The sequence below is a fragment of the Vanellus vanellus genome (genome assembly GCF_965231255.1).
Source record: "Vanellus vanellus genome assembly, chromosome: 3".
In the NCBI taxonomy this organism is placed as follows: Eukaryota; Metazoa; Chordata; class Aves; order Charadriiformes; family Charadriidae; genus Vanellus; species Vanellus vanellus.
The window spans coordinates 53,502,395-53,517,833 of record NC_138907.1 but is presented as its reverse complement, the minus strand read 5'-3'; the positions used below and the strand labels follow the sequence as shown (position 1 = coordinate 53,517,833).

Sequence of the window (15,439 nt, the reverse complement as noted above, 5' to 3'; positions counted from 1 at the left end):
AGAGTAATTTTCCATGGCTTTGCAGAGAGCATAACTGTTCTGCATGTTAAGGTATTTATTTCTGTTTATAGCTCAAGGCAAAGAAAAAGTACAGTATCTGATTTTTTTTTTTTTTTTTTTTTTTTGTTAGCCTTACTGCTTTTCTACTGGCTGGCAATATTCTGGCATATTTCTTTCTGCAGACACTCAGACTTGCTCCACCAGAGCATGAGTAACATTCCTCGTCTGCCTCAAAAATAGTAGCAAGTTAAATGTCGTTTGTGAATCAAGTGAAATTGGAATTGAAGTTATCAGCTACTGATGCTAGTCTTGCGCTGTCTGACTTAGGTCAAATGTTTCTTTGCTTCCATGTCTTTTACCAGAGTCAAGATGCTGTTACTTGCATGCCTGCTTCAGAAATAAAATATGTGAGGGGATGGAGGCAAATTGCATTTTCTTTTCCCTCCTCCAAGCTAGTGGTGCATGTTCTTCTCCCAAATGTATGTTAAAGCAAGACAGTTGTGTGTATGGCACCAGTGGAGAGTGGCAGTGATGACAGGACTGTGCTGGGGAATGGGTCCCATATTGTGGGAAAAGACAGTGCTCTTGATGTCACTTTATCCATTGGATTCAGTCAGTTAGGGACTTGTTTTGGCCTTGGAGTCCTCTCCTCCCTCCTTCCTTTTTTCTCCTTTCTCTGTAATTACCCTGGGTAGATAAACATTAGATGGGTATAAAGAGATAGTGAGAGAAGTTAAAACCTTGTCTTGCTGCCATCTACTTTCCCCTGCAGCCTGAATCGATGAAAGGATTTAATTATGTTGAGGGGCTTTTTAAGATTGTGAAGAATTCAAATTATATGTTATTGGTGGGGCAGTGATACAGTTCACAGATTGTCTTAAAATAGTTTGTGTTTATGTATGAATTTGAAATTTCCTAATATGTCAGTGAGCAGGACAAAATGTACTGAAGTTCAGTTGTTCACAGTCGGAGAGTAATTTTGTTGTTGTGTGTCACTTGATCATGCAGAGGAGATCCAGCTGTTAGTGGTAGTGTGCCCAACTGCCATTCTACTGAAGTAATCTTATTTGGTGGGACAGAGCAAGTGCCCAGGAGGGAGGAAGGGGTATCTGACATGATTACTCATTTATTGTATTTGTCATATTTTATTTTTAAATTAAGTCCTAATACAAGAGTGCATACATGCCCCCCATCGTGGTCGTTCTACATCTGACCTCTTCTTATGAGAGGAAGCTGCCACTGGAATTTGTCTTTGAACCTGCCCAGAATTTAATTTATGTAAGAAAACTTATGGCTTTTTTTTTTTTTTTCCATGTGAGTTTACAAATAGATCAGCTTGTAGAGTTGGCTTAGTAGGTAATTGTATGAGTGCTAGAACTCAAATGAAAGGCTATATGGGAGGTTTTGGCTGGGGAGAAGGTGGGGGGACTGAAATCACAGCAGTCTGGACTTTGATTGTCTTGTTCTGCAATGGAATTATGCCATTGCTAGGGTTAGCTGTGTGATACCATGCAGTTGTTGTTTTGTTATTTTGGGTTTTATTTGAAAAGGGCTGTACCTCATTGAAGGAAAAAAGCGTTGCTCTCTAGTTTTGTCTTTGAACAATTTAAATCAAAATAGTTTTGAGTTTTGGAAAATTACAAAGACAAGTCAGCATTTTTTAAATAATGAAATATTTTGTAATACTGTGTGTAATGCTGCTTTACAATGTTTGACAATACTGCTAGATGTAATAGCAATGGAAGGTCATACTTGGGGTTGGAAAGCTATTGTGCTGCACTCTACTGACACAGGTACTAGTCCTGCAGATACCTGCTTTCTGTTGAATTCAGTGATAGAACATCCAGTGGTTAAGCTGACCATCTGGATTTGGGGTTTGAAGAACATATATACATTATCTTGATTTTGTGTTTGCATGAGCTCTGACTTCTTTTTAGGTATTACCAGTGGTTTTTCCAAAGTGTCAAAGTACTCAAGGCTAATTAAAAAGTTACTAGGGAGACTGTTATTTTTTGCTACCAAAAAAAAAAAGTTCTGAGCTTGAACCTACTTAATATTAAAATCAGTGGAAAAATACATGAAATACATTCAGGTCTCCTGTGCTAGACAAGTTTTGTGCAGAGTGGAGAGCCTTTTCAGTAAACTTAGAAGTTGCCTTTGTGGGGGGCACAAGTTAGGGGCTGGAAGATGGAGGGGAAGACCTCTGCTGTTTTCTCTGCCTCTGATTAGATTGACTGTCTTGCATTATGTTTGTATTTTTGAATCTTTGCTTTGTGTACCTCTTAGTTTAGTCTTGCCATGAGTTTTCTCAGAAACAAATATATTACATACACATGTATGTTTACTCTGTGTTCTAGTGACACTCTGGCTACGCATCCTCTTTGTATACTTTGCTTTATTGGAAAGTTGCCCTTACGGGTGTGAAAAAACTTAGGATAAATATGCATGGCTGTGGCAGGAAAATACAGAAGGTTGACTGTGGCTAGGATTTATTGATGAATTAGCTTTCTAAGCAGATATTGCAAGTCAAAATTCTTTATCTTTGACATCATGGTTTAACTTGTTCTCTACAGGAAAGAGTGCAAATCAGAAGATGCTACTTGCAAGATCTCTGAATCTGACCCTGAGGAATTATCAGATGAAGCAAGTGCTGACACCTTCTATGGAACTTCTCCTCCTAGTACACCCCGCCAGATGAAGCGTATGTCAACAAAGCATCAGAAAAATAACGTTGGGAGACCTGCTAGCCGCTCCACTTCAAAAGGTAGGCGTGGTGTGTTGTGTTTTTTCCTGAAATGATCATAAAGTTATAGTAGTAGCCCTTCATTACCTGACAGAGGATATATGCAGAAGATGGAGCCAGATACTGAGGTGCAGTGAAAGGACAGGTGGCAGCTGTCATAAGTTGCAACAAGGGAAAACTCGTTTAGGTATTAGAAGAAAAATTTTACCATGAGAGTGGTCAAACAGGGAACAGTTTGCCAGAGAGGTTGTTAGATTGTTGAATTTACATCTTTGAAGATTTCCAAAACACAAGTGTATAAGATCATGAGCAGGCTAAACTAGTTTTGAAATAATAAACCCTGCTTTGAGCAGGAGGTTGGAAAAAATTACCTTCAGTGGTATTTTCCAGTCAATGTTTTTCTATGATTCTATAGTCTCTAGTAGTGATGTAGTTGCTTCTGTGCCCCGATTTCACATTCTGAAGCACTTGACAGTCTGTTTTATAGAAAAACAAAGTTTTTAGTGATTATTCTTTACTCTTTAGCATCACTGAAGTGATTAAATTGTAGTTACCATTATTTACTTCTGTTGATGCTTTAATAATAAAGTCATAACTGGGAAAAAACAAATGATACAAGATACTTGATACATGTTTTTTCCTAATGTTTCTAAGTAATGATATCTAATACTAAATACAACATTTTTAGGTTGAAGTGTGAATTTTAAGCTTTTCTTTCTTTAACTTTGAGCAGATATAGAATATGGTAATTGCTTGTTGAAAAGATAATTTTAAAAAACATGCAGTAGCTACATCGTTTGAAGCTGCCCTTCCAAGAAAAAAATAAAAAAAGTGCAGTTGTAGTGGTTTTGCTGAGCTTGTGATTGGTGCAAAAAAGCCATTTTTTAGATTACACATTCAGTATTTTCATATAGATTATACCCAGGTTTGAGGGTTTTTTTTGGGTGTGTATTATTTTTTTTATTTTTTTTTTAAACTATGTCAGGCAAGGTTGTTTGCCAGAGTTGTTATGGCTAGACTATTGCCAGTTAATATTTTGGAAACAATTTTTTAAATTGCTTCACAGGAAATAGGAGATGTTATCACAGAGTGCATTTACTTGCAAGGACTACATTTTCAAGGTAAAGGGTGGGGGAGAAGGCGGCAAATGGTTTAGCATGAATAAGGGAATACAGTCTATTCTTCAGTTGCGTAAAGTTGTGGAGTGCAAGCTATTAATAAAAGAGGGGCCCATGCAAACATCTCCCAAAGCTTTTGCTTCCCTTATATTTCGTACAGCCTCTGAATAATGTCACTGGGAAGACAGTATTCACCAAAAGACCTCTTCCTTAAACTAAATGGAAGAGAAATCTTGTTGTACTTGCTGGTTAGCTGTGTAGGCATTGGAATTATTAAGCTTCTTTTACTGGCTTTTAATTGTGCCTTTTGGCTAAGTTAAACTATTTTAATGCAACATTAACCTTATTTAGTTCTGTATATGGTAGTTACGTAATAACTTGCCTTGCTTTCTGAGATTTTCTTGTTTCTTTCTGTGCTTTTTTTAAAAAAAAGTTAGTTTCTAAACAGAGAAATTGTGATACTAAAGAACTATAATGCATAATATTTCATAGTAACCCTTTGGTGCTAAGCATATATTGAGGATCGGTACCTTTATGAGAAATAAGTAACTGTTGTTTATACCTGCTAATAGGTTTTGAGTTTTTGGAGCAAGTTCTCTGTCTTTCTACTTGTGAGGGGAATGGTTCTTGCTTCTGGAATAATAATATCCTGTTCTTGGTTGCTGTGAGTGTATCTCTAAAATACCTTTCAGGGTTTTTTTTTTGATGAATTGGATAGTGTTGTATTGTGTAAAATATCTTTTCTGGAAACGTCAGTTCATTTTGTTTAACTTTGCCTATACATAAAGAAAACCATCCCCAAACCAACAACTCAACAACTTTGAAGTGGACTAGTTGATTTACTTTCAATGTGTATATGCGTATGCTGTTATTGAGATTGAATTGGTTTTACTTCAGTAAGAGAATTCATTCAGGGGTTTGTTTGATGTAGCTACTAAGTTTAAAAAGTAAATTTGAAATAATTTTTCAGAGTTTTACACATAGCACTGATTTAGTGTATCTTTATTTAAACAAGTGAAAGAATTTTGGGGATTAGGGGCTTGCTTACTTGCATCTCCAATGTTTGTTTGTTTGTTTAATTTCTTTCACACCTAGTTGCCTATAAATTGCATTTAGTATCAAAAATAAACTGAAGAAATAATCTGTTTAACCTAGTTTCTGAATCATTTCTCCTGTAGCCCAAGACCCATGGGATTCACCTTTTCTAAGCTAAATGCAGTTCAGAGTTGCTTCTAAGACATACGTGTGTCTTTTGCCTGTTTTTTCTGACTCAGAGGGTAGGGAAACTCAGTTCAGTGAAGCTTGCTTACTTATTGAAGTGTTAGCTTCTTGGACTATGTAAAAAACCGATGCCCCTGTCTTCTTTTTAGTATGACACTTCTGTGACTTCATACTTGAAAGGGAACCTCTGCCCGCCCCACTTTCTTACCCCCATCAAGCTCTGCAAGTTCATTTTGTCATATATTCAGACTGTATCAACCGATCGTTGCTTGGTCATGAAAGCTACTTGCCCCATGTAGCACTAAAGGTAATTGTAACTCAAAGTTTGTTAGTACAGCTGAACTTGTTTTACAAATTAATTTAAGCCTGTATTATAAAACTGCAATAAAATCAGTAGTAGGAACTCAGAGTTATAACATTGATACTCATTTATTGCAGAATTGTCAGGTATATTTGCATCATTGGCACCTGTTTATCTGATAAAATGAGAGAATCTTGAAACAATTTATAGATTATTGTGCCTGGGCTTTGTTAAAAATGATAAAAGTGTTAGGACATTCGGGATATCTAATAACGAATTATATTTTTAACTTTTCTTTCAATGTGTTTTGGTGGGATGGGGAATCTGAAGATGAATATTGAAGGAGAATGACATGTTAAAAATACAAACTGAAGGGGTTTAGAGGATCTCCTGGTACCTAGAGTGTAAGTTTAGAAAATGATCTTTAAATGTGCCAGGGTTTTCATTTATTTTGCGAGGTCAGCAAAATCTTTAATATCAAAGTGCTGTTAGAAGTTGATCCATTTCTAATCTACCTCACAGTCTGGGAGGGGTGTGTACGTGTGTGTGTGTGTTTCATCTCTGCCAACCTCCTTAGTCTTCCTTCTTTTCCTGCTAATGCAGAACGTATCTTCCCGCTGCTTGCCTGTCCTAGCTTTTTGGGCTGTTGCCTCCTTGCGGCAGTGCCAGCTGTGGTGTGGAATTCAAGCTGGTACATTCAGCAGGACTTCTAGTCTCGTGTTCTGTCTGGTGCTGGTTAACTCATGAGTTAGTAACCAGTGAGGGTGAGGTACTGCTGTCCTACAGCAGTGTTTGAGTAGGTAAATGTAAATTCAATGATAGCAAATTCCATAGCAGGTTTCTTAGAATCACTGATAGGTTTCCATTTCCAGGAGAAAAACTATGTTTGAGTTAGGTTTTTATGTCATCTGCTGTTGTACTTGGTAGGTATTCAGAGAAAGATGTGTGAATACCTGAAATAAAAGTAGTATAAGAGGCATTAATAAAGTCCATATTTGCAAGAAACAGTTTCTATGATGGCTTTGTGATTATTCTTTCTTTCTCATATCCTTTGGAATATAATTTCTTTTTTTTTTCCCAGAGTTGTCATCGTATGCACTGTGACCTGCCCCAATCCTACAGAACTATAGCAAGAGGTCAATTATATTTTTTAGATATGGGGATTGGAAGGAGGAATGTGGCAGGTCACACCCTTATTAACTCGATTATTGCTCATTAACAGCTCAAAACAGGGTTCTTAATGGAAACAAGCGAAGGAAGGTGCTCTGACCAAATACTTATCCACTTTCATTTCATATGTCTCTGCAACCTAAATGCAATGCCTTTGTGTGCATACATTTGGTAGTCGTTGAGCTACATTACCACACCAGTTCTTTTGAATTCAAGAGAGCTGCTGTCTTGCATGAGTAGAGATTGTTTGGAAATTTGTGATGAAGGAAACAGATTTCTGTATGATTGTACCTTCTTTTGTCGCAGATGCAGGAAGATATGTAGTGAATGAGACAATAATAAAGGGCCATCTCATAATTTAAGTCAGTGAAGTGCATCATATGATAACAGCATTCTGTCAGGAAAATTTGTGTGATGCTAGGCAAATAGCACAAAAATCTTCTCTCTGTTTCTTGTTTTCCTGGGAGCAAGCTACAGGTTCTGGGATGTGGTTTGCAAATTGTTGAGAATTCAAGGTGCAATTGAAGTCAGGGAGCATTGAACACGAAGTGCTCAATGTTCTGAAATGTTGAGCAATAGCTCTTCACATTTTTGGCACCCAAAGGAATGCTGGCTTGACAGATCTTTCTCTATCATAATTTTCCATATATAGAAAAGGAGTAATATTCATATAATCCTAGGATCGTCTAGGTTGGAAAGGACCTTGAAGATCATTGAGTCAAACCATCAACCTAACACTTGCCAAAAACCACTACTAAACATGTCCCTAAGCACCACATCTACCCATCTTTTAAATACCCCCAGGGATGGCAATGCCACCACTTCCCTGGGCAGCCTGTTCCAATGCTTGACAACCCTTTTTGTGAAGAACTTTTTCCTAATATCCAATCTAAACCTCCCCTGGCATAACTTGAGGCCATTTCCTCTTGCCTATCACTTGTTACCTGGGAGAAGAGACGGACACCCACCTCTCTACAAACCTCTTTTCACGTAGTTGTAGAGAGTGATAAGGTCTCTCCTCAGCCTCCTTTTCTCCAGACTGAACAACCTCAGTTCCCTCAGCTGCTCCTCATTAGACCGTTTTCTAGACCCCTCACCAGCTTTGTTGCCCTTCTCTGGACACTCTCCAGAACCTCAGTGCTGTTCTTGTAGTGAGGGGCCCAAAACTGAACACAGTACTCGCAGTGTATGGCCTCACCAGTGCTGAGTACAGGGGGACAATCACTTCCCTAGTCCTGCTGGCCACACTATTCCTGATACAGGCTGGGATGGGATGCCTATTTTGTTTTATTGGTATTAAACGACATTTTATGCTTAAAAAAAAATACAATCAGGAGCTGGATTGAACTATGCTTTTTCTTGTTGCTGCAGTCACATTCTTTTTTTTTTTTTTCTTACAGAAAAAATGAGCGTGCCAACTCAGTCCGTACATAAAGACAATGGGAAAACTGTTGAGAATGTGGAGGAGCACAGCTATAAGCAAGGAAAAAAGATCCGAGACACTCTAAGGACAACAGAACGAGATCACAAGAAAAACGTGCAGTGTTCATTTATGTTAGACTCAGTTGGTGGGTCTCTGCCAAAAAAACCAATTCCAAATGTTGATCTCAATAAGCCTTACCTCAGCCTTGGCTGTAGCAATGCTAAGCTTCCAGTCTCTGTGCCCATGCCAATACCCAGAACTGCACGCCAGACTTCTAGGACTGATTGCCCAGCAGACCGCTTAAAATTCTTTGAAACCCTGCGGCTTTTGTTAAAACTTACCTCAGTCTCAAAGAAAAAGGACAGGGAGCAAAGAGGACAGGAAAACACCTCTTCTGTCTGGCTGAACCGATCCAATGAACTGATCTGGCTGGAGCTGCAAGCTTGGCATGCTGGCCGGAGCATTAATGACCAAGACCTCTATCTCTATGCAGCCCGTCAAGCTATCCCTGATATCATCAATGAAATCCTCAACTTCAAAGTAAACTATGGAAGCTTCTCCTATGTAAAAAATGGAGCCAGTCTCAATGGTACTTCAGGAGAAGGAGTTTGCAAATCAACGCATGGAACCAGTGCTTTGGGTTACTCAAGTTACCATGAACATCTCCATCGCCAGCGGGTCTCATTTGAGCAAGTAAAGCGGATAATGGAGCTGCTAGAGTATATAGAAGCACTTTATCCATCTCTGCAGGCTCTTCAAAAGGACTATGAAAAGTATGCTGCAAAGGACTTCCAAGACAGGGTGCAGGCACTCTGTCTATGGTTAAATATTACAAAAGACTTAAATCAAAAACTAAGGATTATGGGAACTGTATTGGGCATCAAAAATCTTTCTGACATTGGCTGGCCAGTGTTTGAAATTCCTTCTCCTCGACCATCTAAGGACAATGATCCAGAGGACGAAGATGATAGGGAAACAGAAATAAAGGAATCTTCAGGAACATGCACAGAGGAGAGTGATGGGGAAGAACAAATCTCTGAGGAGAATGTTGATGAACTTAGACAAGCCATCAAGAACAATTTTACTAATAAGCCGAATTTTGACTTTCAGGACCATTTTTCAAGGAGGCTTGATAGGCTTGAATCTGAGGATGACTCTGCCTCTTGGGTTATTCCAGAATGCAGTGCTGAGGCAAGCTGCAGCCGACACTGTTTGACCTCTATTTACAGGCCGTTTGTAGATAAAGCACTGAAGCAAATGGGGTTGAGGAAACTGATTTTAAGACTGCACAAGCTAATGCATGGTTCATTGCAAAGGGCCCGTATGGCGTTGGTAAGGAGTGATCACCTGCTGGAGGTAGGTTGCATAGGTTGCTACTACTGTAAATGGATAACAGGAGTACCTCCCCTGCTGTGTTGTTTCTAACTGAAACTGGAGGAGTTGGGTTCTTATGAAAGATTTGATTGCTTTGTTGGTTTTTGAAAGATAGTCTATGTTATGATTAAGAGCCCAGTTCTGCTGCTGCTGAAATGAACCTGTCGTTTGCCCTGAATTAGAATTTGTGGGAAGCACAAGCTAATTCTCTGTCTTGTTTGTAACTGAAATGACATTTTTATGATAACTTCTTTGCTCATTACATTTTCTAATGTCTAACGCCATAAATAAGAAAAATTACAATGGAAAATTACGCACAGAAGTTGAACCAGGATAAAAATTATTGATGGAAGTGGTCTTTTTCCATATCCATCCATATCAAGACTGGATATCTCTCTGCAAGACATCCTTTATGAAAACATCACTACTGTTTTGGGGTTTTCCTCATCTGAATGAATGAAGTACTGTGGTGGCATGTTACGCTTAAGGCCAGATTGGATAGACGAATGGACCTTCTTAACCTTGTAATCTATGAAAGCAAGTCATGTTAGCATGTTGCATTCTTCAGCTTGCTCTTAGTCTATTTTTTTTTTTATTTTGGGTCATTTTATATTCTTAATTAAGAATGATTGTGAGTTAATAAAAACAAAATTATGAAATAAGCAGTAAATAAAGGACAGTAGCTGAAGTTTCATATGGTAAGTTGTGGCCACTAATTCTTTCAAGGCAGAATCTAGTTTCTTAATATAAACTGTTACCTAACTTACAGACATTTTTATATTAGGCAGAAGTAGTAGTAGTAAGGATTACTTGCCCTCCTCAATAAAGTGGCACTGTGTGGGGGTGCCTAACCATGGATTCTGGATGAGGAACTTCTTAGCCAACATGCCCGTTCTAATATGGGTGCCACATGTGGTCTTTGACACGTTGCTGATCTCTTAATGGTGACTGTCATGTATGCAGAAGGAACAAGAGTTGTTTATCTCCCTTGGAGGTTATTTTTTAGGATGAGTAAACTTACATTTATTAAGTTATTTGATTTTGAAAAAGTTTCTATTCATACTGTTGCTAATGTAGATATTACTGTAAAAAATGAAGCTATTTGTTAAATTTTTATTTATTCTCTACTTGGTTTCAACTTGTGTTCTAGGAAGTTTTGAATTTAGAGAATCTTTGTGAATTTCTAAAAGTCATGTGCCTAAGCAAAACTTGCAGGTATCTGTTACCATAACGAAAAGTACCCCCAAACCATATATACTTAGATATAAAGTTCAGTTTAATATGTAGGTAGAAATACCTTTAAAAAACCCAAGGAATTAAAACATAATTTGGGGGTATTTAAAACTACTTTGAATGTATTTTTGAAATTGCTAAATACCTCAAATGTTTTGACCATAAGGGTTCTTAAAACAAGTTACTGAAACTAGTAGTTAGAGTCTTTGCTGCAGCTTCACAGAATTAAACTTTTTGGTAATTTATCATTGGATGACTTGTATAACATGTAAGGTTAATCTTTTCTCCCTCCTTCTCTACCCTTGCAACTTCTTTGAATGTTCATTTTCTGTAGTTATTACATTTTCTTTGGAATATTGTCCTTTTAAGAAATAACTTTGTGACTAAAGGTGTATGTTCTAAAATTGTAAACTTCTTTCCTGCCCCCAAATTAAAAGAATTCTGTCTCAAAAAGAAAACACTGTCAGAAGTGTGGTACCTACTGCAGCAAATGATGACATCAGACTAAAATAGAAGAGGCGGTTTTGAATTGCCCGGTCTTTGCATCTGACAGTACTTTCAATGTAGTGTCTTGGGTTTTTTTAGTGCAGGTCAGTTTGATATTTGTATGCAGCCAGAGCTGTTAGTGTTTTGTTAATCTTCGTTACTTCTGTGATTTTTGTATCTTGACTCTGTGTGTTTGTGTGTACATACATTTTTAAAATCTCTGGACATACTTTCATTTCCATTGTTACTTAAACACTGTCTTTAATCTAAAATGTGCTTTCTGGTTTCTTCCACTGTATCCATTTTAATGCTCATTTCATCTTAGATATAGGTAAATGTTTATATATTCATACAGACAGCTGGTTTTAGTGGTTTTTAAAGTACAAGTTTCATTTATCATAGGCTCTGATACTTTAACAAGGCTCTAAGCAGTATAGAGTCTGTTTTGTGTACAAGTTGTATGATTTGATTCTTAAAGAAAATGGCTAATATTTTAGTTTAGAAAATCAGAGATACTATTTTAGTAGAACAGTATTTAAGACTGTGTACAGTGCTTGTTGTTTATTCAACTGGCTGCAGTTTTGAGTATGGATTTTATGTATGATCTCAATAAATGGCTTGGACTTTGTTTTCCTGGGGTTTTTTTTAGAAGTATTTGGTAGTCACTTGAAACATTTCAGATTGGGCCTGCTGAAGATTAAGATTAGTCAGGTTGAACAATAGAAGTTTAAGTGTCTAATTCTAAGCCTGAATATCATATGCTGTTATCCTTAAGGTTAGAAAATGAAATAATACATTTATTCAATTCTGTTCTGTCATTTTTGCTCATAGACTAGTTCTTTAATATTTTTGTAAGAACTAAATTTTCCAACACTATACTTGTGTTACAGTGGGGATTGTATTTCTTAAATATTTTGTTGGGCTGTTGAAGTGTAGTATTTTCATGATCTGTTATTAATGAAAATTTCTTGCATAAAAGCCTTTAGCTCTAGTGCTATACTTTTCTTTAAAAGAGAGTTAGTAAAAAGAAGACATGAATATACCATTTAAGAAGATAAGTTCTTATACTGTAGATCAACTAGTGATTAAACTTCAACTAAACTATGTATAAAGGAAATCCCCAATCATGCATGTTTGCTATCTCTGCATAATAAACTAGTGGTTTTATAAACCACTTAAGAATCTGCAGTGCATAATATGGTTTGTGCCAATGTTAGACAGTAATGAATATGCCATTCCATCCCCCATGACTGTTGAGAAACATCACAATATTAAAAAATAAAAGCACTAAGAAAACCGACTTTGTCAGTAGCTGTAGTTTTATGTGGCTCTTCTGAGAAAGCAGAGCTTGTACAAAACTAGGCACAAATGTCAAAAATGTGTGTGTAGGTGTAAAGGTCTTTTTAATTTTTTTTTATTTTCTGCTGGGTGATAAGCTTAAAAGTGGCTTAATTTTTTTTTTTAACTTTCTAGGCAGCACTTTTATAATTTGATTTAATTTCTGGTAATGTTTTCCTCTCCTTTGAAGTGATGTTATTTGAATTTGGCACTAAAGAAAAACCTAAAAAAATGCTAGTTATGTCTAATACATGAATGAAGAATATTCAGGTGATGTAGTTAGCAGCTGTGAAATGAGAATTAGAATAAAACAAATTTCATCTGAAACAAATCTTAGCCTTAGGTGATGTACAGTGTGTTGTTATCTTTAAGACCTGCACTCATATTGCAATCCACATTTTCTTCCTAAATAAAACCCCAGAGTGCCTCCATTTGCAACTTTGCTTAGGATGTTATCACAAGGTTTATAGTTTAGATATCTAGGATGTCTATTTCAGATAGTTTCAATTATTTTCTCTAATTAGAAATGTCATTTCATTTAAATGTAATTTCAATTTAAATGAAAAATAAGTTTATTAATTGAAAAAAACAGCTTTGTCTCTTTATATTTCATCTTCCTTTTTAAATTTCAGTTTCAATTTCTTAACATCTACCAAAGTTCATTAAGTTATTTTTGTAATAATTTTGTTCAATTTAGCTATTGACACTTTCTTGAATACTGCATTACTTTACAATATAATATATGCACTATGTATTTGAAAAAGAACGAGGTTACTTGACATAGACAAGTGTTTCTCTAGATATGGTCGTTCGTGTAAGATTTTTGATTTATTTATTTTTTAATATAATTTGAAATTCTCAAGCATTGTATCTCATAATGACCTGAATATATGTTCCTATGTATTATGTTAGGCCTAACTTGTATGTTCATCGTAACCTCAAACAGCAGTTTCTTCCTGTAGTGTGGTGATCTCCAACTTTAATGGACGCTTTAATCATTTTAAAACTGAAATATAAAGTGAGAGATTGTTTTGTTCACTTCCAAGGGTCCATAATTGTGTTTCTCAGCCTGGTTATCCTCAAATAAAAAAAAAAATTAAAAAGTTAGCTTTAAAATAAAAAAAAAAGGAGAGAAATTGAAGCTCCTGTGGTTGATTTACCAGTTAATAGAATCTTACCCTTTAAAAATAGTTTTGTGCTTGCTACTTTAAACAAATGCTAAATCCTAAAGAATTTAAGGATCCTTTTCATGATACCTATTTCTTGTTACAGTTTTCAGAATTTCCAGATCCCATGTTGTGTTCAGATTATGTGCAGTTATTAAATTCCCCACCTTGTGAGCAAAAATGCAGCACTGTATCATGGGAGGAGCTGAAATCCATGGATTTACCATCTTTTGAACCTGCATTCTTGGTCCTCTGCCGAGTCCTGCTCAATGTTATCCATGAATGTCTCAAGCTAAGGTTGGAACAAAGACCTGCTGGGGAGCCATCTCTTTTGAGTATTAAACAGGTTTGCTTCAACTGTTGGTTTCTTTTATATTTCCTATTTGAAATTACTTTGTTATTTCATTATGATAAAGTTGTCTGTTTAAAGACGATTAGTTTAAGAAATGACAATGTATAGTTATAACTTTTATAATTAGTCTTTTGTTTCATATGGAGGTCTGTTTTTTGCATAGTAAACAACTGGTCATATATACCTCTCTGATTTAGACTTCCAGGAATCAAAACTGGTGATTAAAGAATTATCAGCCAGCGAAGGTAAACAGTATTTGTTCTGTTTGCATTATAAGCTATATAACCTTGTCCAGCACATCTTCCTCCATTTGGGTTTCTTAGGCAGCATAACCAGTTTTAAGGGTCTGTATATTTCTTTTTTCTTTGATTTGATCCTTTTTTCTTTGCAAATGTAAGACCTCCGCCAACATGTGGTAGACACATAGTGAAAATTGATTAAGAAGAAAAAAAAATGAAAAAAACGATCATCTTTCCCAGAATGTTGTTTTATATAAATATCTGATTTTTTCTGTTGGTAGTGACCCAAGATTGTCAGTCCTGTATGAAGATTTATTTTCTGGTAGTTATCTGATACAATGAAGGCTGTTTAGATCAATTTTCAACCTCTAGTCCAGGGCACACCAAAATAGTCTGAAATCATCTCCCTGCTCCCTGGCAGGCATAACCAGATCAGGATTTTATCAGGTGGTCTTTAAGGGTAAACAGTTAAATAAGGTCTTGGGCCAATTATGATTTCACATTCCAGTTATCTGCTGCTCCAAAATCAATTACTAAGCTACTTCATGGTCCTGAATAAATTTCAGTCCTCTCTCTTCCCCCGCTTCCCCCTAGCCTCACTCCCCGCCTTTTTCTTTTCTTGGTATACTAGGATTTTGGATGCCCTTGTATCCAAAAGCACTGGACCTACAATTTCAATCTTATTGTAAAGCACAATATATGCATTTTTCCCAGAGACTGGGGCTATTTTTTTCCTTTATATTTTATGTTCTTCTTGTGGACTTTGAATGTTAAAAATGTCACTTTCTTCCTGGAAGACAATGTGTTTGTTACAGACTGTTTTGATGGTGTATACTGTCTTGCTAATTACATTGAAAAAATGAATTCAACTCAGCAAATGCTTGCTGTCCCACGCAATGTTTCTGAACAGGCAAAGGAGTTGTGGAGGCTATTTCACAAATAGATGTATTTGTTTTCTGAAGAATTATAATTCCTAAAATTTTGGGCAGGCCCAAAACAGAGTTTAGGGGTCTGTTTTGTTCTGCAAATTCACAGAATGTTACAGAATTACAGAGAAGTCTGGGTTGGAGATACGCTGGTCCAACCTTCTGTTGTGGAAGCTGGGCCCTGTATTAAGTTATCCAGAGCCTTGTTAGGCCAGATCATGAAAACTTTCAGTGAGAGATTCCACTGCTTCTCCAGCCAATCTGTTACAGCATTTTTTTTTTTTTTCTCCCAGTAAAGTATTTTTTTCTTATATCCAGACAGAATATCCCTGAAAGCAACTTGTGCCTG

The 15,439-nt window shown here is 36.5% G+C and overlaps 2 protein-coding genes across 2 annotated transcripts in view; both read left to right on the top strand.

Annotated features, from left to right (window-relative positions):
• Positions 1-2,694: 2,694 nt before the first annotated feature.
• LOC309669914 (mitogen-activated protein kinase kinase kinase 4-like) lies at positions 2,695-10,581 on the top strand (the record flags this gene model as incomplete). Its single annotated transcript, XM_082480711.1, has 3 exons — positions 2,695-2,764; positions 7,954-9,332; positions 10,501-10,581. The coding sequence occupies 3 exons, from the start codon at positions 2,695-2,697 to the stop codon at positions 10,579-10,581; spliced, it is 1,530 nt and encodes a 509-aa protein (XP_082336837.1).
• Positions 10,582-13,139: 2,558 nt separating this feature from the next.
• Positions 13,140-15,439, top strand: part of MAP3K4 (mitogen-activated protein kinase kinase kinase 4) — a 46,026-nt gene continuing 43,726 nt past the window's right edge. Inside the window, exon 1 of the mRNA XM_082481153.1 lies at positions 13,140-13,919. Coding sequence (XP_082337279.1) covers positions 13,623-13,919 — 297 coding nt within the window. The 5' untranslated portion in view covers positions 13,140-13,622. The remainder of the gene's footprint in view (positions 13,920-15,439) is intronic.